General features: G+C 35.2%; 2 protein-coding genes across 13 annotated transcripts in view; one reads left to right on the top strand and one right to left on the bottom strand.

The window, feature by feature from the left end:
- Positions 1 to 1284: 1284 nt before the first annotated feature.
- Positions 1285 to 13086, bottom strand: LOC106870800 (U11/U12 small nuclear ribonucleoprotein 35 kDa protein). Of its 4 annotated transcripts, none has more exons than XM_014917016.3 (3): positions 11252 to 11387; positions 6641 to 6718; positions 1285 to 5384 (listed from the first exon to the last, which is right to left on the bottom strand). In XM_014917016.3, the coding sequence occupies exon 3, from the start codon at positions 5378 to 5380 to the stop codon at positions 4604 to 4606; it is 777 nt and encodes a 258-aa protein (XP_014772502.1). In that variant the 5' UTR covers positions 5381 to 5384; positions 6641 to 6718; positions 11252 to 11387; the 3' UTR covers positions 1285 to 4603. The 4 variants fall into 4 exon arrangements, with proteins under 4 accessions (XP_014772502.1, XP_014772503.1, XP_014772501.1 ...); XM_014917017.3 differs by lacking the exon at positions 11252 to 11387 and adding an exon at positions 12952 to 13086 and having other exon boundaries at positions 1483 to 5384; XM_014917015.3 differs by lacking the exon at positions 11252 to 11387 and adding an exon at positions 10737 to 10873 and having other exon boundaries at positions 1483 to 5384.
- LOC106870798 (peptidyl-prolyl cis-trans isomerase FKBP8) overlaps positions 9569 to 22509 on the top strand; it is a 25047-nt gene continuing 12106 nt past the window's right edge. For 3 of the 9 annotated variants that reach the window (XM_089363959.1, XM_089363956.1, XM_014917009.3), the window contains exons 1-5: positions 11295 to 11432; positions 17401 to 18204; positions 20122 to 20269; positions 21208 to 21295; positions 22354 to 22464. In XM_089363959.1, the coding sequence (XP_089220085.1) occupies positions 17419 to 18204; positions 20122 to 20269; positions 21208 to 21295; positions 22354 to 22464 (1133 nt within the window). In that variant the 5' untranslated portion in view covers positions 11295 to 11432; positions 17401 to 17418. Of the gene's footprint in view, positions 9800 to 10925; positions 11077 to 11294; positions 11433 to 11705; positions 11809 to 17400; positions 18205 to 20121; positions 20270 to 21207; positions 21296 to 22353; positions 22465 to 22509 lie in introns of those variants that run through there. The other 6 variants (XM_014917013.3, XM_014917012.3, XM_014917008.3 and 3 more) reach the window with 4 other exon arrangements.

Raw genomic sequence — 22509 nt, 5'->3', positions numbered from 1 at the left:
CTGTGTAAAGAAGACATAGTACAAGTGTACTAAAAACTGAACATAAGAGGAATCAGATGTACATTATTTACATTTGACAGATATTTGTCCTCATCTTATTTGTTGTTAACACGTTTCGGCTGATACACCCTCCAGCCTTCATCAGGTGTCTTGGGAAAATTTCGAACCTGGGTCCTAAGGTATTTTTCGATGATGTTATTATTATTATTATTATTCAGATCACTGCCTGGAATCGAACTCGGAATCTTGGGGTTAGTAGCCCATGCTCTTAACCACTACACCATATGCCCGTGGGCAATTATGGAGTGAATTTTAGGGTTTATAAAAAAATACCTTAGGAATGAGAACCCAGGTTCGAAATTTCCCCAAGACACCTGATGAAGGCTGGAGGGTATATGAGCTGAAACATTGTGTTAACAACAAACAAGATGAGGACAAATATCCATCAAATGTAAATAATTCCTCATCTCTTAAATATAGAACTGAATCAGATGTAGTATGCAGGAAAGAAGACTGCGCTGGTATGGACATGCAATGTGCATGAATAAGAACAGCCACACAAAGTGCAGATCACTAAATGTGGACAGAACTCACACAAGATGGAGACCTAAGAAGACACTGTTGTTAACACATTTCAGCTGATATGATTGAAAGAAGTAAAAGAAAGATAAAAGATTGTTCTGGTTTGACTGAGTAACTGATTGCCATGTGCTGACGGTAGGAGACATCCATTGTCTAAGAGAAGATGAAGAAAGATACATGAATAGATCAGGGCTGGATTAAGATCCATAGACCCTAAGCAATTAAAAGATTTTAGTGGCCCCATACAATTATAATTCAAAGTAAAACAAAATTAGTTGTAAGATAGAAAATAATGCTTATTTTTGTATACTTCCACTTTAATTAAATTCTAAAAGTTTTCTTCTACTGTTTTTTTTTTAATCACAAAGTTTTTGATTAAATCCTCAGAATTAATCTTACATAACACATCTGTTTCTATACTTAGTAGAGATAAAACATCCTGAATATTATTTGGGATAGTTTAAAGTGATTTCTTTAGTGCCATAAGCCATTTACCATTTCTTTAGTGCCTCGCTTCCCTTGATGGCCTAAACATGTGCTTATCTTGCTTAATTGTTAATCCAGCACTGGAATAGGTGGCAATCAGATCAGATGCATGTTTGATACATTATTAAGGAAAATAAATAAATGAAATATTTACGATATAAATATCATAAGGACAAGTAAATATAAAAAATAAAAGAAAATAAATAAAACCAAACATAAATAAAGACTTGTGTTTATTTTAGCCCAGAGCAGAGATTTTATTTTAAGGTGCTCAAATTATTTATCTTCAGCCCTTCAGCTCAGTTAATCCCCTAACAACAATGAATTCTATAAAATAATCGTGTTTAGTAATCCCTACAGATCCCCTTATTTTCTAAAACAAGATAAAGATATGCAAAATCAACAACAACAACAAAGACTTTCAATGATGTTATTAACAATTTAGTTACATTTTTATATACTTTTACAGGTCTTGTTTTTTGAGGGTTTTTTTATTTACTGCTAATAATTTAAGGAGATAACAAAATTAATTTACACACACACACACAACACATTACACTCGAGATTGGGAAACCCAACAGTGAGCAATGTTCTAAATAGCTTACTAGGATTAAAATGGCCAGTCTTCTGGATAACCATTTTGTGTGACTGACAATTGCTGAATGAAATTGTGAATATATATATATATATATATATATGATGATGATGTATGTATAAACACACATACATACATACATACATACACGTATATTCTTGATGGTTCTCTGAAATGAGATGAAACTGCTAAATAAATACTTATCCGAAATTCTTACAATCTCCTTTTTATATAAATATATATACATATATATATTGTTGTGTCTGGGGAGAGTCATTTTCTTATTGTGCCTTAAAATTTCCACTTATTTCTTATTTTTATTTTCCTAAAATTTTCGTTGCGTCTTGCAACCTTTTCAATAGTCTTGACTCTCATATATACATATATGTGTGTATATATATATATTGTTTGTTTGTGTGTGTGTGTGTGTGTGTGTGCGTGCGTGTGTGAGTGAATGTATCTTTGGATAGACAAGCAAGAAAAACAAGTACTTGATATTAGTGGTAGACGCCTTTATCAATTTATTTAAATCTGACACTTCACTTCATTGCAACTCAAGAGTTTCTTGTTGCTATCATATTCCTGAAGATGGTTTATGAGGACATGATAGCAACAGAAAACTCAGAGCAGTAATGGCATAAAGATTTCGCTTGGAAAAAATGTGTGCATATGTACGTGTGTGTGTGTGTGTAATATGAAGAGGTGGGGAGTGTAAAGAGAGATAAAGAGAGCTTTAACATTAGACATGGAAGATAGGTGCACCTACTAGGCCCGATGAGAGTGAGGGAGCATAACTCCTCTTTGGTACCCCACCACATATTTTTCTGAAAAAAACCCCCCACTTTTTTCTTCCCTTTTCTTAAATGAAATTTTGCAAAGATGGAGTTGAATGCAATTATGTTGATAAAATTTAGAAAAATAATAACATATATTTATTGCAAATATACAAATGAGAAATTTGTCTCATTTATTTTTATTTTAAGATAATATTTTTGTTTTGAAAATTAGTATTCAGCATTTTGTATACGCACTATGAAATTTAATAAAAATTAAACTATAATTACTATATGTATGCCGTATTTCCTGATATTAGCCATTGTGACAAAAATATACTCCCAAAGTTGCTTGTTATACAATGGGCAACACTCTCGTATATCACATAAATACTGAGGCGATGAGCTGGCAGAAATGTTAGCATGCCGAGCGAAATGCTGAGCGGTATTTCATAAGTCTTTATATTCTGAGTTTAAATTCCGCTGAGGTTGACTTTGCCTTTCATCCTTTTGGGGTCAATAAATTAAGTACCAGTTGCGTACTGGGTTTGATCTATTCGACTGGACCCCTCCCCCCAAATTTTGATCACATAAATATTACATTTGATAGCATAAAAGACGCACAGTGACATAAGATACACTCCAAATTCAGCAATGCGTACTCAGGGAAAATAAGTTTTCAGTGCTTTAAAACTTTTGGGAGACCCAATTTCACATATAGGACCTGGGGAAATTTTTTAAAAACTTTTTATTGTCATCATTGTGTCTACCCCTCAAGATCAAGAATGGTGGAAGACAACAATAAAATGTCTAAAAATTTTTCCAAATGAGACAGGTGGTTCCAGATGAAGGATCTCTTCTAGGCTGTTCCCTTCTATCTTTTCTGTGCCTCCTCTTGTTCAGCAATCCGACTGGTCTCAAAAGTTGTTAGTTCCTCTTTGATGATGGATCTCTGCACTCCTAGTTTTCAGTGTTTCTTTCTTGAAACAAAGATGCCTGTGTGTGATGTTGTTTAATGTGTACTTGCTGCCACACTCCAGGATTCATGCAGACCTTCACAAATCTGCCAACTGGACCCAAATGGCAAGGAAACCAGTACAATTGAAGTGGTCAAATCTGTTGCAGCCTTCATCTGCCGAGTTATGTAACTTCATCCACCTGATCTGCCATTGGGGTATCCAGAGTGGAATACATCATCTGGGATTTGAACACAGAGATGTGGAAGAGCCACTGAGATATAATTCTGGAAGACATTTAGCCCATTCTCTGTCACAAGCAGTCAAAAGTTGAAACTATATTTTATCCCAGAGTATTAAAGAAAAAAATGTATGATTTTTAGGGAAAGAGCAAAGGCAACTGAATCAATTCCAGGACATGTTTAATGATGATAATAATAATAATAATAATAATAATAATAATAATAATGTCATTCGACCGTTAATCAGTGCTGACTGAACAGAACTTTAGTCAAAGGAGTCTCAGCTGTCATTATCCAGTCGTGTTGTATAAATGGGATTACATTATTCTTTTACTTCTTTCAGTCATTGGACTGTGGCCATGCTGGGACACCACCTTGATTGGTTTAACCAATCAAACTGACCCCCAGGACTTATTTTTTTAAATCGGGTGCATAGTATATCAGCCTCTTAAGACGAATTGCAAAGTTATGTGGGTATAAACAAACCAATATCAGTTGTCCATAAGTGAAGGGACAAACACAGATATGCACATGCACAAATATATATGTGTATGTAAATATATGACAGGCTTTTACAAAGTTTCCATCAACCAAATTCACTCACAAGGCATATGTCAGCCTGGGGCTATAGTAGCAGACACTTGCTTGAGGTACTGTTTAGTGGGACTGAACCTGAAACCACATGGTTGTGAAGTGAACTGCTTAACCACAAAACTATACCTGTACCAATGCCCAATGTATCCTTTTTTAAGATTTGGGTGTTACTTTAATCGGACAGAGCAACCACAGGAGGTTCTCTAGTTGGTACGTACCTAATATTTATTTTATTGGTCAGTCAATATTGATTTCAGTGTGATTTGAACTCAGAACATAGAGGGATGAAATTAAATACTGCCAGGTGTTTAATCTGGTACTCTCTCATTTCTTCTACTCCATTGTCTTGAAAATAATAAATTAAATAATTTATTTTCATCTATTTCTTCTCTCCTCATTTCTATAACCCCTGTCTCTGTATTTAGACTCTAAACTCTCTCTCCCTCTTTCTCTACTTCTGTAGTTCCTCTCAGAATTCCCACCTCTGTCTCCTCTATCTCTAAATTCTCTGCTATCACTCCGAGAATAATTCCCTCCCCTTTCAGAGCCAAACCTGCCATCTTTGTGTTGAAAATCCCTATTCTTTTGGTGGGAGCTGTCTTTGTAGTCCCATTTTTTATATCCACTGTTACTATCTGAATTGACAATAATTGGCTTCTTAAACGGCCGGTCCCTACCGCCAAAACGCAATTGCCCTGATTCTTTATTTCCACCAAAGCCTCCCCCAAGTCTACGAGGAACCCAGTTTTTCAAAATTCGTTCCCGTTCAAAGTCAACGAATATTTCAGAGCCATCCAGCAGAGATTTATTCGCTTGAACGAAGGCCTTTCGTGCGGAATACTCCTCTTCATACTCTATAAAACCATAACCTCGTGTAAATCCTGTAACAATATCTCGGATAAGACGTAACTGCTTAATTTGGCCGTATTCGCTGAAACATCTACGGAGGCTGTTCTCATCAGTTTTCGGGTTCAGTCTGGAAGCAAAAATTGTCCTGCTAGGATCTCCAGCAACCTGTTTGTTAGGTTTATATTTACAACTGAGAGCTCGCACTATGCCATGGTCATGGGCAACATCGTCTGTTCCATCGATACTCCCTGCCATAAGGGGGTCATACACGTGAGCTATAGGGGACCAAAGATCCTCTGCCATTTTTCTAAAATAAAAACAAAAGAAAGTATAAAAGCAAAGGAGTGAAACCAACCCAACATAATGAATGACAAAATTTTCTAAATTTTTAAGGCCATTGACTCAAATTTTACTAACAATAGGTCTCTATGCAGTCACTCGAACTGTTAAAAAGAGCAACTAAATCTCCTTCAAATATCACCCTAGCAAAGAGAAGGGTTATGCACTGAGAATAAGAGGTGGAATTTCACAGAGATTTTGAGAAAAAATAACATATAGTTTCGTTTATTTCACTTTCAAAATAGATTCTAATGCTTCAGTTAAGTTATTTTCTTTTCATGAAGTGCATCACTGAAAACTCTTAAATTAGGGTTTTGAACATATCAATAAATATTTTAAAACAGACAGATTTGTATAAAGGAACCACAGGTAGTCTCAGATGTGTTGCTATCAAAAGGCTTAATATCAATTCAGAGCATAGAGCTGGTGTTTATATTGTGAAATGTACGATATTTTCATTTCATCAGTTAAATCCACAAAGTTTTTCCAATTTTGCACTCAAGTTAATGGTGAACTGATTCTGAGACCCAAGTTTAACTTCCATTTTTAAGTCATTTCACTTTATTTACGTCCTTAACACTTTCCAAAAAACATTAATGATATCAAATTTACTGTCTAAAAATTTGAAGCATTGTGCCAAAATTATTTAGTGAGAAGGTATGGATGTCTTTTCAACTAGTCATTGCACATTAAACTGCCATGCTATAAAATATATTGTTTTGGTGGGACATAAACAAACATTACTGATGCCAAAGCAGCCTCAGTGTGAAAACAAATGGAAAGTCACAGAAGGACATGTGTATGTGTGAGAGCGAGGGAGGCTTCTGTATAGTTTCTGTCTATCAACTTTCACCCACAAAGCATTTGTTAATTTGCCATGCAGTTTGATCAAACTAAGAACCATGGGGTTGTGAAACAAACTTCTTAACAACACAGCCATACCTCATCCATCATCAACATTTAACATTTGTTTTCCATACCGGCATGGGTTAGATGGGTGGACAGGAACTGGCAAGGCCAGGAGCCACACCAGATTCCATAGCCTGTTTTGGCTTGCTTTCTACAGCTCATGCCCTTCCTAACACCAGCCACTTTGCAGAGTGTACTGGGTGCTTTTTACATGACACCAGCACCCACACCAATGCTTTTTGTGTGACACCTTGGTTTTAGGATCTCTAAACAGTAAAATTTTCAAGAAAACTAGATGCTAAATTCTTAGCTTACCAACTGGTTTTGTATTTTTCTTTGTTGCTAGATTTTTCAATCCAATTGACACAAATAGAAATGTGTGAATGTCTTTGTCTAAAAAAAAGAAAAGAAAAATGAAATGAAATCACTACATGTGTGTACACAGGACTGTCTCCTCTCTCTGCCTTTTCTACCACTACTGTAGTGGCCTCTGCTCTTTTGAGATGGCTGGTCTTGTGCCACCTCTGCCCAAGTAATCTCAACACATGCAACCCTCTTCCTCTTGCCACCTGTATTGTGCTTCCATCAGCCTAACCCCTTACTCAACTACTATACCCAGTCCTTCCTCCTCAGGACATTGGCTCTCTACAAAAACCATGAGCACAGCCTCTTCCTACACACCAAACCAATAAATGATAGCACATTAACTATATGTTGTGGAAGGATTCCAACCACCCACCAGGTGACTGAAGGTGAACTGACTCAGTGTTATAAAGTAAAGAATTGTGAGTTATTGGCAATTCAGGTTGGTAAGCAGTTCAATGCAAGCTGCTGATATAGAACATTGAGTCTCGTGTAATATTATTTGCAGCGCGACATGTTGTTGTTGTTTATAGTTTCAGCTTTGAGCTGCGGCCATGCTGATGCACCGCCGTGTATATACTTTCTTTCTCAATGCTTTGTTAAATTCTATATCCAACATACAAGGATATAAAAGTGGTAACGAGGATGAGATACAAACTCTCACAGGAAATTCCCATGGAAGTATTGTACAACATGTTTGAGGTACCAACACCCAAACAATTTGGAACTACGCGTTTTAGCACCAGAAAACGGAAAAGAGAGGAAACACTGGAATTGATCCCTAAGCATAAGAGATATTAAAACTTGGAGCAGAGTTCAATTCTCAAAAGAGGAGAAGACAGGAGAGACTGATTCTAAAAAGGGGAGCTGTTGTGGAAGGATTCTGACCCTGCTCTCCAAGTGACTGAAGGTGGACTGACTCATTGTTATAAAATAAAGAACTGTGAGTGATTGGCAGTTCAGGTTGGTAAACAGTCCACTGTGAGCTGTTGATATAGAGTATTGAGTCTCATTTAATATTAATAGTAGTGCAACGTGTATATATTTTCTCCCCAACAGCTTTGTTAAATTATATATCCAACATACAAGGATATAAAACTATACTTAAAAACAGAACGGGATAAGAGAAATAGATACAAGTAGTGTTGAAAGGGTGTTAGTGACGTACCCTGAATATATTACTTTGAAACCATGTATTTATCAGCATTAGAAATCAAAGGAAGAGGAAAAGAAAAAAATACTTCAAAAGATAATCATTACATTTTCAACTAGAAAATTCTGTTTTGTTGAACTGAATTGACTTTGGCATTAACTAGTGAGGCAGATAAAATATAACCAGATTCAGAGGTCAATTACAAAACACAAAAGATATTTATTGATAGCCACTGCAATTGTGGCTGTCAATAAAGATCTTTTTTAGTTCATCTAACCACTCCTAAGACAAATTAATCAGGGAAAATTATATATATGTACACACACACACACACACACACACACACAACTTTCTATTTGTTTTAATCATTTGACTAGGGCCATGCTAGAGCACTACCTTGAAGGCTTTCAGTCAAACAAATCAACTTAGTACTTAATTTTTCTACTTCATTTTTTAAAAATCTGGCACTTACTCTATCAGTCACTTTTTCTGAACCACTAAGTTATGGAGGGCATAAACAAAGATAAAGACGTTGGTAATGCAGTCCAGTCATTTAGAGGTTCTGAGTTCAATCCCAGGCAAAACACCTGAAGAAGGCTGGAGCGTACATAATCAAAATGTAGAGAAAGCAATAATCAAAATGAAGACATCATTTTGACTACTGTAACATAACCTGTGACTATCATATTTTACCAAACCCAAAAGGACAAAAAGCAAAGACAGGTTCAATCTCAGCATGTCATCATGGAGAAATGAATGGTAAAGTTGAAACCTGTACAATTTGAACTCAGAATGTAGAAGGCCAAAATGAAATACTATAAGACAGTTAAAAATTAGGGACCAAGAAACCAGGTGAAGGTATGCATTGGTAAAATTATACTGTGAAGAGAGAAGAGGAATTTGTTGTTTCAGAGTTATCTAATTATTTGGGAGAGAGAGAGAGAGAGAGAGAGAGAGAGAGAGAGAGAGAGAGAGAGAGAGAGAGAGAGAGATGACAAATTTCCCTTTTTCTTAGAATAAACATCCCCAAAGCATTAGATTCCTCTGCTACTCACAACATAGAAATTCATCCAAACACATGAATTTCACTGTAAGACATAGCTGAACACCACTGATTCTTCAACTACAAAGGCCTCTGCTGGTCAGGTTTGCCGTGTATTTGCATCCATTTACACAGGCTTGGGTAAAGGATTTCCCCTTCACACACCACTGATGCTGTGGCCCCAAAGAGAAAAGCAAGGCTGATACAGCTGGGCATCAGTGTTGTCATGGAAACTGCTGATAGAAACCAAAGATCCAGAACAAATACCACAAGGCATAACCTGTTCTGCCAGTCCACTGCGCTGAATTGAGATCATTTCCACTTTTCTTTTATCAACCTCCAAAATGATGTAAAACAAAGTTGACCTCAACGAGATTTGAACTCAGAACGCTGAGAAGTACTCTGTAAAGCAGCCCATCCAATGCTCTAACAATTTTAAAATAACAGAAATAACAATATTGATGAAGATTTCTTTTCCTGAGGCAAAGCAGTTATTTAAGAGGAAGATGGAGGGGGGGGTGACGATAGAAGGAGGAGGTAATAAAGTACAATGAAAGATAGGTTTGACTTCCTGGGGTGGAGTATAGAATGGCTTGAAGTCTATAAATCAAGTAGAGAGAAGGGAAAGAAATATGAGTTACTGACCATCTTGATAGCTGAATAAATGTGTTGGGGAAAGGGCGTTGTTCTCATTTCAGCAGAAGCACACATTTATCATATCTATTCTGTCCAGTGGCAAACAAATAGAACACACAGAAACAGCATCAGATCAATGATGTTAGCTCGAACTGCACAGAGTGTGCACGCTTGTATGTATCAGTGTTCATATCATTAAACCAAAAACGATCAAGTTTAAAGGAAGGAAGGAAGGAAGAAAAACTCACATGCTGAACCACAGCATCAAATTCCAGAATATGTAAGACATGTATATATTTTGCCTTACCTACACATTAACTGAAAAATCGTAATCGTTTCATACATGGTCTCAAAGCTATAAATGTTGAGAGGTCAATTAAATCGACCCTTGTACTTCACTGGTACTTGGTTTATTAATTCTAGTGCCAAGTGAAACTCCAGAGAGAAACTCGACTTGGTAGAAATAACAGCCAGATCTTATCCAAATCCCTGCTATCTTAAAAAAAAGGAAGAACACACTGAATAATGTAGTCCTAGAAACACCTGGACTACATCTTATTTTCAGGCATTTCTATGTCTGAAAATACGATGGGAGGGTCATGGCTGAAACACCTTTAACCAAAGGTCTGCTAGATCGTAGGTGAGCTGGGTTTAAAACAACAATCTTGGATAGGTATAAGGCAACATCACGATGTTAGTGTCATTTGATTGAACAAAGAATATTTTATATTTTATCATTTCATCACTATACATACGTACAACTGTACTTTCGATTCACTGGTCTTTAAGCAACATCTTTGCTGTTTGCGTAGCTAAAATTACAAGTTTATTGGGTCAAGTTAGATTTATTGATTCTCTGAATAACTTAACCTATTGATTTTTTTTTTTTTTTTTTTAATGTAAAAGTATATATGTAATATGCAGAATGCTCGGAAAGCCACCGTGCAGTTGTATGCATATATATATATATATATATATATATATATATATATATATATATATATATATATATCAATACACAACACACACACATACATACATACACATACACATACACGGGTTCTGTGGCTACAGTAGATAAGCGTGAAGTAAACATTGTGGAGATTAATTACATGTAGATGACAGGCAGAAACGAAAGTGGAAAAAGAGGAATTGTTTTGGTGAAAAGCGAAACAGTTACATGTGGTACGAAATTAAGATAGCGTTCGCAGGCCTACCATGCTGTCTGGTTAAAAATTTCACTATTTGTGCCTTGGGTACTTTTCGCAGGATTTACTATTTCGCAAGTATTCAAACTAAACGCTTCCTGGTTCCCCTTTCCGCGTCCTTCCTTCAAACATTGGCCGGCAGGTATTCGAGCTGGGCATCCCAACAGTTTGGCAGGGTTTGATCTTTTCTTCATGTGACCAAACTTATTAAAATAAAAATCAATCGCGGTGATAATTGGAATATTAGAAATATTTAATCCAGAAGAAAACTTCATAAAGTAATTCTTAAATTATTGACTAATGCTATAAACCAACAAACAAGTATTTGAACAACATCCTACCGAAATCGGTAAGATTATGATGGAATATTCAATTTATAATAGTACAAAGCAGTAATATCAGTAAAAGACTGGGCGATCTTTCGGTACCTGTTTTTGCAAGCAAAGTAAATATTTAAAAATTAATTATAATCTTAGATACAGGACTTCGTCAAGTATTGTTGATAAAGTAAAATATTGACTTACTTCATTCAATGTGTTTGCGCCGTTGTTGAAGCTAAACAACCGGTCTCTTGTCACAAAATGTCCTTATTGAAATTTTATTCCTACTGAGTTTTAATCTTGTAAAATTAACTATATTCTCCTCATAGAAATATGAACTTTACCAATCCATTAATCAATTAAGATATTTAACTTTACAAACAAGGTAAGTGTAATAGAAATCAAGAATTATCCTCTAGCATTTCTGAATGATATAGATTCACAATCTGAAAGAATATTCCGGAATGTTATTCTTCGAATTGAGTGTTACTTACTTCGTAATCAAGACAATCTTACTTAAATGACGTTGATTAATAGTATTTAATGGTCCATTTTAATGCTTTTTTTGAAATTTCTGTATTAAATACAAATCTAGTAAGTAATCTGAAAATCTTATATCATCCAAAGCTCTATTTGGTTAAGCGAGGGCAACTGTTTCACCCTTTCACCGTTTTGCACTAATGTATATCTCACTTCGATCTCTGCGACCCGCAAGATATATATTTATATACACACGGTAAAATTATCACTGCTGGAGAGAAGTAAGTAACAAGATATCACTTACATTGCTTAACTTTATTTCTTCTATACTAGACATTATCAATCATTTGTTTTTATTCTTTGATCTGTCCATTTGCAGCTGGAAAATGTTATTACTTCAGTGATTTCATCTTGGCTTTTTTTTTCCATGTATTAAAAAAAAAACTGTTTTATTATCAATCAATAAACATTTACTTCCTATCCTTTATCTCTTTCTGATTGCTTTCTGTTAAAATACATCTAATTCTACTAAAATATTTTTTAGAGATAACTATCTTCCTATTTTCAGTATATTATAAATTCAACAGATTGCATTAGCTTTCATCTCTGTGTTGTGAGTTTATTCATTGGTTGTGTGACCTCGCACCCTAATAGTTTACTTAATTTGTCGTTGAATAAAACTGTAATTATGTAGGTTTTGTTTATATCTAAAACATAATTATCATACAGTAGATTGTGAACATTTGTGCGGTTCATCACTGTATTTTTCGTTTGCTTTGTCGTTTTTTATATTTTATCTACAACGGTCACCTTGGTAGAATTCGACGAGTTGTTCTAGTCCCCATTAGGTAACCTATTTTCATTTCATTTAATAGTTTCTACATTATTAAAATCCTCTTCATAATTAATCCACTTAGTGTTTCCATCTTTAGATTTATTTCCTCAAAAACGTTATTAAATTATGTACTATAATATTGTTTCATTCAATGCCTCATTTAATTCGCAATTCATTTTCTTCCATATCCATTTATTTTCTCTTTCAATTATTTTTCACCATTTAAATATAAATTATATTCTGGCTCGCCTATATTCTTTTATTATAAGTCGATTTATGTTGATTAACTATCATACTCCGTTACGAAAGGAGTAAGTATTGTGAAGACACGATATATATATATATTTTTCTATTAAATGGGAAGCGAAGGAAAACTTTACTCATTCAGTAAAGGGAAGGATTTTACATTACACTCATTATTGATTTCTTCCTGTATAATAAATAGCTATATAATTCTGTTAGCTACCTCCAAGAAATAACCGAATCTTCACGCCGGATATAGAAATACGCTTTCACTTTTAGCCTTGATTCCTCCCATATATACCACTGGACCGATAAAATATGATAAAAGTTTTTATTTCATACATACAGTTGAAGCAAACGGAGCCACATATCAAACATTTACTAATCCTCAGCAGTGTTTATTAATGGGTTGTTTTCTCTTTAGACGTCATGGTATTACTTGAGGGTCAACATTTCCTCCAGAAATGACAATGAAAAGAAGTAGGTGTGACCGGAAATCGAAACCGCTACGTAAAATCTATTTGAAAGCAGGTTACATTTATCCGAAGACGCTCGCTTACTCCATTCTAAACATGTTGTTTGCGAACCAACGAATAAACTTCTGCTTTAAATAACTTCTAAATATCACCTAATCACGCCCTCTGTTCTTACAAAAAAGGTGAACACGTAGATGATGTAGTCCTAGATGTACTATATCTGAATTAATGTCTGGATGTCAGGGCTGGAATGTCTTAGATCAAACCCAATTGAATAGATCTATGATGAAATGCATTCTAGCAGTGATCATCCCTTTCTTATATACCTCAGCTATATAGTATCCAGTATGCTCCTGTTTATTAGAAATCGTAGGGTGTGATTTGGGGGAAATTTGGTTGCTATTTTTTTTTACCAGTAATGCGATCAGAGAAAGCTCCCTCGAAAGCTCGATTCTATGTAACATGATACCATTATTCTGTGAAATTTGCGATTGAAAGGTCATAGTGACAATAAGTATCCTAGCGCTTCCTTCGCTGAAACTGTTGATAGCAGCAATAAAGCTATTTGGTTAACACCATATCCCTATTTGGAGTTTCTCTTATCAATGATATCTACAATATTATTTATCTGTTTACCTCAGTATTTAATCTGCAGTTGGGAGATTTCCCAATCGTCTTTTCGCTGTGTAAACTTTTTGTTTTTTATTTCGATTTTCGTCTCTTTACACCACCAAGTGAATGCAAAAGAGCTTTCCCTCTGTCTCTTGATTTTCTAAAAAAAAATTATTGTCAAATCTTTCAAAAATCACATCGTTCTGATTCAAATAACAAAAGACATATTGGATAACGTTGTCCTGGATGTACAAAATCGATGGGATGGTAATGGTTGGAATGCCTTTTATCATAGACCTTCACAGTCAGGGCTGACCGAGAGTTAAATACAAAAAAGATTACCTTACATGCTATATATAACAACCATATCTCCCTCAATTTCGCCATACCATTTTCAAAAAACGAAGGATTCATTCGACAGTGTATTAATGTGACGGGATGGTCATCTTTGGAAAACCTTTGATCATAAGCTTCCTCAGAGTTGATCTGGGGCTAAACAAATTTTTTTTTTTGTTTATGTAGATTATGCTCTCAAGTTGATCGGTTAACTCTAAAAGACAACATAAACAACTCTAGACATATAAGTATTTTAATGTTTCCTGCATTAAATGTGTTAGCACTTAACTATTGACGTTTAAAAGTAATTTTTTCTTTTTTGAATATTTGAATGCTTCTACACTAACAAGAATTCATTCTTGTGCATTTACTTATTGCCCCTCTCAACACTACATAAGCATATGCAGTAAAGTAAGTGTAATAAAACTGAAACATGTCTAAAATTATCTCCCCATACTTGCTGAACGCGTACAGTAATAATAAGCAATGACTAATATTGTTTTTCTTTGCTGTATAATTTATTCCAGTTAGCATTTTGATGCTCTCTGCATGAAACATAGGTAACTTAATGTCTTCAAGACAGATTTTGAAGAGTTTGTTGGTATTTTTCTGCCCAAAATTTAAGTGGGTTTATGAGGAAGTTATTTTCATTTTTGAGAACAAGAGGGCCTCATCATATACTCAAGGGATTTTATTTGGCTTTCTGTGTCCTGAAGCACTGCACCCAGCATATGGTGGCATATTGACAGAGTTGTTAGGGCATTAGATAACAATGTTTCATATATTTGTTCCAACTCTGTGCAATCTGAGTCCACCTTTTGCCTTTTCAATCTTTTGGGGGTCATAAAGTAAATATCCAGTCCATGGTGGTTGATTGGCGGGATTGATAGAATGTTGAACAGGATGCCTCATGGACTCTGTTCCAATGCTGTACATTATAAGATCAAATCTTGCAAGCTGTTACCAGATGGGGTTATAAAATAAAATGTGATACTTTTAGGAGTTGTGACTGACGGATAATACCAGCAAATGGAAACCATGTAAGCATAGCTTCCTTGGTTCAATGTGAAGATTGTCTGCAAACAGTATTCAATGTGTACATTCGTTTTTATTGACATTGAGGGGTCTTGTCTTGTAAATTATTTGGTCACTTCACTGCTGTTGGTGCCATATAAAAAAGACACCAAGCACACACTGTAAAGGGATTGGTGTTAGGAAGGGCATCCAGCTGTAGCCCCTATACCAAAGCGGACTGGAGCTTGTCAAACTGTCCAACCCTTGCCAGCATGGAAAGCAAATGTTAAATGTTGATGATAATGAATAGGGTGTGATAAGAAGAACATTTAGCTGCTATCTCTAGTGGGTCGAGTAGTCACATGGAGGCACCCTGATTGGCTTGTTGAGATTTAATTGTGTTAATATGTTTGTTGAGAAATGACTTCACCCGTGAATAGAAAACCAGTCTATTATTGATGGTAGCATTTTCAAAAAAGATTCAATAACTATTATTTAGAGCTAAATAAAACTGATTCATATAGTTATATTATATTTCTTGTTCTGAGAATAAAAAAAAACATAAATGAACAAGAAAACAAACATCATAAGCTGATAGTCTAGTTACTAGACTATATCAGCCATATTACTAAACGCTAGTATATTATCCACATGACTTTTTTATTATTTTTTTTTTTTTGGTTTCTTACTTCAAGATAAGTCTTGTTATTTAGGTGACCTAATTAATAGGTACAAGTATAGCTGTGTAGTTAAGAGGTTTGCTTTGCAACTACGTAGTTTTGGGTTCAATTTCACTGCACTGCATTTTGTGCAAATGTCGTCTACCATGGCCCCGTGGTCAAGCAAAGCATTGTTAGTGAAATTTAGTCAATGGAAACTGAATGGAAGTCCTGCAGAGGGAGAATTCCTGTTCTTGTATTGTACACTTAATCCTTCACCTCGTTTAAGACCAACACCTGGTCCTTGGGGCTGTTAGCAGATTCCACCCTGTTACAAGCATACTGTCTGTATATAAGTTTCTTCTACTAATCACTGACCCCTGAAAAGGACTAACTTCTGTCAAAGCCATTAAAAAGAAAAAAGTTTCTATCTTGAACCAGTATTTTTTTTTTTAAGTCTGAGAGTTTTAATCCCCTTGTACTTCCTTCCAGGTCTTCTCTTCAGAACAAAGGTTTTCTAGATATGAAAATCTTGGCACTTTTTCAGGCATATTGTATCAAATGGACCCTTTCTTTAAATTGTTGAGTGTCATTTGAGGTAGATTTGTCTGCTTTTTCTAGTTGTTCAAAAGACTACCTAAAGGTTCAGAATTTAGTGTGCCTGGCGAAAAATGAATATTGTGACAAAGATGACAACAAAAATAAAGAAAGAAAGAAAGAATTAACACTGGCAGAAAAGATAAGATTAATAGATGAACCATTCCGAATGAAACAGAAGAAAAAGTCAATTTTAGAAACCTATCACCCATGCAACAAGAAAGATGTTTCTGATGACAGTGGAAGGTTATAAATAAAAGTAAAATGTTGTTGTTGTTGTTTATCTGGAGGCTGGTCCAAATTGAGCAGAAATATTCTGAAAGAGATTTCAGTTATGACTATTCACTATTCTTGACTATATTATCAGAAGTGTCTGTTTTTAAATCATCAAGAGTCTGGTTTGTAGGGAATTTGTTTGATATTTCTGGTAGGTCAAGAAACTTTGTTATTTCTCTAATACTTCAGGAAAACTGCAAATATCTCAATTTCTCATTTTCACTTATGAGGATCTCTGGTTTTGTATTTGAGTAAGGAACAGTCACACAGGAAAAATGAAGGTGCACTCTTGCAACTTGAACTAATCCATGGAGTCTCTGTGTGGTTGCTTGCCCTGCTAGAAATAGTGACCAAATCACCTTCATATTACACACTATTATTTTAGAGGAAAAAAAAAAACTTAAGGACAGTTGTATGTCGCTGTTTCTAGAGCTCATTCACTTCTTGATGTAAAGATAAAAATGATAATTCTCAAGATAGAAAAAGTGATAAGTGTTTAACAAAGAATACAGTTTTCAAAGACATTTTTTCCTTAGACTGCAGTTTGAGTCCTAACTTTGTAGATTTAACACCACTTGAAATTTAAATGCTTCTGAAAAATAGAAGTTCAAAAGAAATTCTGTATTTCATAGTTTTCTATAAAACACCAATAATCGTATCATTTTCAAAATACTATGAAATTTGTATGAGTGCTGCTTGTTTAAATTCATTTTAGTACAAGTAAATCTCAGGTGGTTTCATATTAACTGACTTCTTGTTGTTATTTAATATTCTGTATACATTTTGGCATATTTCTGATATTTGTACTGTTCTTATGTTTTCTAGAATATTCTTTAGTTCATCATGCCCTCAACACCCACTGAAGTTCCTGAAGCTCATGTGCCAAACAGTGCCAGTAACAGTCTGGAGCAAGCAAATGTAAATGAACATGAGAACAGTGGTTTCCAAATAGATAAGAAGGAAAAACATTTATCATTAAACAAAGACATTTGGAATGGAGACACTTCTGACAAATCTAATGATTCAGGAGGATTTCAAGCAGAAGCTAGTAGTGCTCACTTAAATTATACTAGTAATGCTACTATAGTAATGGGTAATGGTGCACAAGAACTTACAGCTGTACTGGAACCTTCGGAAATGTTAATCAGAGCTCCAGACAGTGTACAGAATTCTCTTAAATTAGCTAGTGAAGATGCAAAGACTGAGCAACCAGTACTGACATTAAACAAACCAGAAGCAGAATTAGAAGTAAGAGAACAACTGCAGAGTAAGGACATTGAAAGGGAAGCAAAATCTTTGCAAACTGCTACATCTGATCAAGCTGAAAAGTGCTCACAAGAAGTTACATTTGATCAAGCTGAAAAGTGCTTACAGGAAGCTACATCTGATCAAGGTGAAATAAATGTTTCACAAGCAAAAGGGCTTTCAGATGAAACTGCTAAAGATAGACTGTCCCTAAATGAGGACGAAATTTTGAACAAAAGTGAAAATATTGATCCGCTTACACAAGTTGTGGGTGGAAATATTAATGATTCGAAAGCTGATAAAAAAGATATTTCAGAGACTGCTGAAGAAAATGTTTCAAATGAGCCAATGGATATTTTAGGCAATGGATTGCTTACGAAATCGGTAAGGAATTGTTTACTTGGAACTCTGAGTCCATTCATTGTTTGTTATCTTTTTATGATGCCTTTTTTTTATATTTTAATGCAAGGTCAAGTTAAAAATGAAATTACAGACGTAGAATTATGATGATGGTGATAATGATGTGTGTGTATATATATATATATATATATAACAGGCTTCTTTCAGTTTCCATCTACCAGATCCACCCAGAAGGCATTGGTTGGCCCGGGGCTGTTGTAGTAGATACTTGCCTAAGATGCCGTGCAGTGAGATTGAACCTGGAACCTTTGCCTATATATTTATATATTTCCATCTTAGTTAAGGATAAATATTCAGTTTGTGCAATTAAAGATTTACTTATAACAGGGGCTCAAGGGAAGGGCGTAGTTAATTATATCGACCTCAGAACTTGCCTGGTACTTATTTTCTGTGACCTACAGTTTTGAAGAGCGAACTCAAGTGCAACAGTACTTTTAAATAATCAGAATACATGGGTGTGTTATGAAATTTAGCCTGCTTGATAACTAATTTTGTCATCATTACATTGGTTTCTTTGCATTTTACATTTTCTGCTCTAGTTATAAACAGATATGCCATTCAGACATGTTACATACAAAATTTACTCGAGTACCATGTGATCTTGAATACAATGCAGTTAGCATTAATATAGTTTATCCTCTTGTATTATGCAGTCCTCTAAATACAGCCATGGTTATTTATATTTTTTAAGAAACCAACATGTCATTGCAAATTTTAAAACACATGAAAAAACTGGCACTCTGTCATGTACAATGACGAGTGTTCCAGTTGATCTGATCTATGAAACAGTCTGCTCATGAAATTAATGTGTAAGTGGCTGAACACTCCACAGATACGCGTTAAGAGTACTCTTAACATTGTTCTCAGGGAGATTCGATGTGACACAGATTGTGATAAGGTTGGCTCTTTGAATTACTGGTACAACTGATTTTTGCCAGTTGAGTGGACTGGAGCAACATGAAATAAAGTGACTTGCTTAAGGGCATAAAGCACTCCCAGGAATTGAGTTCATGACCTGAGGATCATGTGCTGAATACCCTAACCCAGGGGCCTGGCCAACTCAAGTTACATTGCAGGCCACTTTAATCACAGAAAGTTTTTTGAGGGCTGCTTGTATACTTTATGCACTAATTCCCATGCTATTATTACAATAATGAACGAATGATCGTTGATTCAACATGAAATATTATCGTTGCGAAAACAGTGGTATCTTTCTTTTCTACTTTTCATTACGATATAAAATTTTTGAAATGTTTGTTTAAATGAACCCATTCCAAGGAAGTATCAAGCAAGCCGCAAGATCAAAGTCTGCAGGTCTCAGGTTGGCCAGCCCTGCCTTGAGCACTAAGCCGCCCACCTTTACAAAGAAAAAACAAAACAACACATAAAGCACAAACATTAAAACTGGCTTAGTTCCTGCTTTTGTTCTGTAACTTTTGCTTAAAAGCTATTAAGTAAAGACTGTAGCACAGGTCAAAAAAAAAAAGACTGATAGAATAAGTACCAGGCTTGAAAAAATAGGTACTAGGGTCAATGCATCCATCTAAAAATTCTTCATGGCAGTGCCCCAGCATGGCCGCTGTCTACTGATTGAAGCAAGTAAGAGATGGATTGGGTACATTTTATGCCATGTTTTTTTCTCTTTATGTTTGTAAAAGACAGAATGGTCATGGCTGGAACATGCTTTTTGATTATAGATCCCTCCTGTCAGGGTTGACCTGGAACTAAACAAAACATTTTTTGAGCACCCAACCAGAAAAAAAAAAATCATTTTGCTTGTAAATTTATGATACATGAAAGATAAATGTTTCTTTTTATTGCATTTGTTTTTTAAAAAGTGTTCTTTTTTTTAATTTTAAAAATATTTTTCCTTTAATTTAGATTGTTAAAAAAGGAGACGGAGTATTAACCCGACCTTTACAGGGTCAAAAGGTTACTTTAAAAACAGAAGGTTTGCTACCTGATGGAACAGTAATTGACAAAAATGAAAGTATTTCATTTATATTAGGTGACGGTGATGTGATCTCAGGTAATTTGGATTCTTTTCTCAATTTTATTTTCATAAATATAAATTACAAATCATTGTCATCATCATCATCATCATTTAACATCTGTTTTCCTGCTACCATGGGTTGGATGGTTTGACAGGATCCAGCAAGCTGTAGGGCTGCACCAGGCTCCAGTTGTTTGCTTTGGTATGGCTTCTACAGCTGGATGCCCTTCCTAACGCTAACCACTTTATAGCATGTACTGGGTGCTTTTTATGTGGCACCAGCACTGGTGCTTTTTTACATGGGCCCCCAATTCCAGCAGGGTCACCAAGTAACTTGTGAGACAAAGACCTTTCAGCTGGGAGAAGGAGTGAAACCACAGGAAGTGGCTTTGTGCCAGGTGATATGTATATATATGTGTGTATGGATGTATAATGAATATGTATTTATGTATTGCTTGCCATAGAATGGAAAAAATGCTTCACTTCTGATGTTATTTGATTCAAGAAATGTTTGCATTATTTACATTATTTACAATTGACGGATATTTGTCCTCATCTTGTTTGTTGTTAACACAACGTTTCGGCTGATATACCCTCCAGCCTTCATCAGGTGTCTTGTGGAAATTTTAAACCCGGGTTCTCATTCCTAAGGTATTTTTCGGTGTTGTTATTGTTATTATTATTATTATTCAGGTCACTGCCTGGAATCGAACTTGGAATCTTAGGCTTAGTAGCCTGCACTCTTAACCCCAAAATTCCGAGTGACCTGAATAATAATATCATCGAAAAATACCTTAGGAATGAGAAACCAGGTTCGAAATTTCCCCAAGACACCTGATGAAGGCTGGAGGGTATATCAGCCGAAACGTTGTGTTAACAACAAACAAGATGAAGACAAATATCCGTCAATTATAAATAATGTTTGTTTTTTTTTTCTTTTTTAAAATTTCTGTTGTTTAAACGCTGTATTTTAGGTTGGGATATTGCTGTTGCCTTGATGGAATTAAATGAAGTTGCTGAATTAAAATGTGATGCTAAATATGCTTATGGAAGCCAAGGCAGGTAAGTTTAACATAAATTGGTTGAGGTATTATTTTGTAACTCATCGATTCAGCAGTGTGGCACTTTAACCACTATAACTAGGGCTGAGTAATTTCAGTTCTAGACCTCTGATCTGAAATTTATGCTTGAGATAGCTTCCAAATCTCCTTCAGACCTCATTGTATTGTCTTAAAAATAGCACAACAGAATAGGTTTCTTGCTGTTGAGGAACCATATTGTAACTCATATTATAGAAGAGTGAGTGGGAGTAACTGGGGGTGGGGCTGGAAAGAGAGTTAAAATAGTGATGAAGCATTGGTAGACCCTGAAGGTACAAGATGGTCACTAGAGGTGAGTGGGGACAGAACAAGAAGAAGTTAAGGTAAGTAGGGTTTGCAGGAGTATATGGGGAGAGTGAGGGATGGTTGGAGATGGGGAATATTTGAAGGGGAAAATATAATGAAGAACAAGAGTTGAGGAGTGGTTGATGATAAATATATGGTTTGATTTATAACATTGATGAAAGACATTAAAAGAAGTACTGTGGTTTGGTACATCTTTCAAAGAAGAAGTATGCTGAGAATTATATTAAATGGTAGAAACTATTAATCTAAAGGGAGTTTGTTAAGACTAAATTAAGGAAACGGTTACTTTGTAATCCAAGAAATAAATGTCTCCCAGATCTTCAAGGAGTCATAAGAGGCAGTATGTTAATTGAATGAGAAATAAATCCCATTTGCCTTGAATTGAATGTTGGTTTATCTTAAGTAATATCAGGTTCTTAGTCTGAACAGCTGTGATAAGATAAGGTACAGCGTGTTTAATGTACTGTCTTAGTAACACAACAAATTACTTTCTATAGACTTGAATTCACAAAGCTGTTATCTGATAGTCCAATACTTGATCCATTGGTATAGTTACTATATCATCTTTACTCTATCTACACAGTAGTCTACAATAGAATCATCATCATCATCATCATCATCATCGTATGTAAATGATGGAGGAACTGAGGATTCATTTTTTTGTTGTGTATTTTCCGATTTGTATTACCAACTGTCTTTTGTGATATATTTTAGATTTCCTGATGTACCAAGTAATACAGCCATTGTTTACACCCTGGAACTACTCGACAAAGAACCAGGACCAAATTACAGTTTCATACCACTAGATGAAAGGCTTCTCCATGCGTGAGTATGGCACTGGTGCCATTTGATTCTTAGTTTTTCAGCTAC

This window comes from Octopus bimaculoides, chromosome 15 (genome assembly GCF_046866305.1).
Source record: "Octopus bimaculoides isolate indiv1 chromosome 15, ASM4686630v1, whole genome shotgun sequence".
In the NCBI taxonomy this organism is placed as follows: Eukaryota; Metazoa; Mollusca; class Cephalopoda; order Octopoda; family Octopodidae; genus Octopus; species Octopus bimaculoides.
This window is presented reverse-complemented; position numbering and strand designations above follow the sequence as displayed.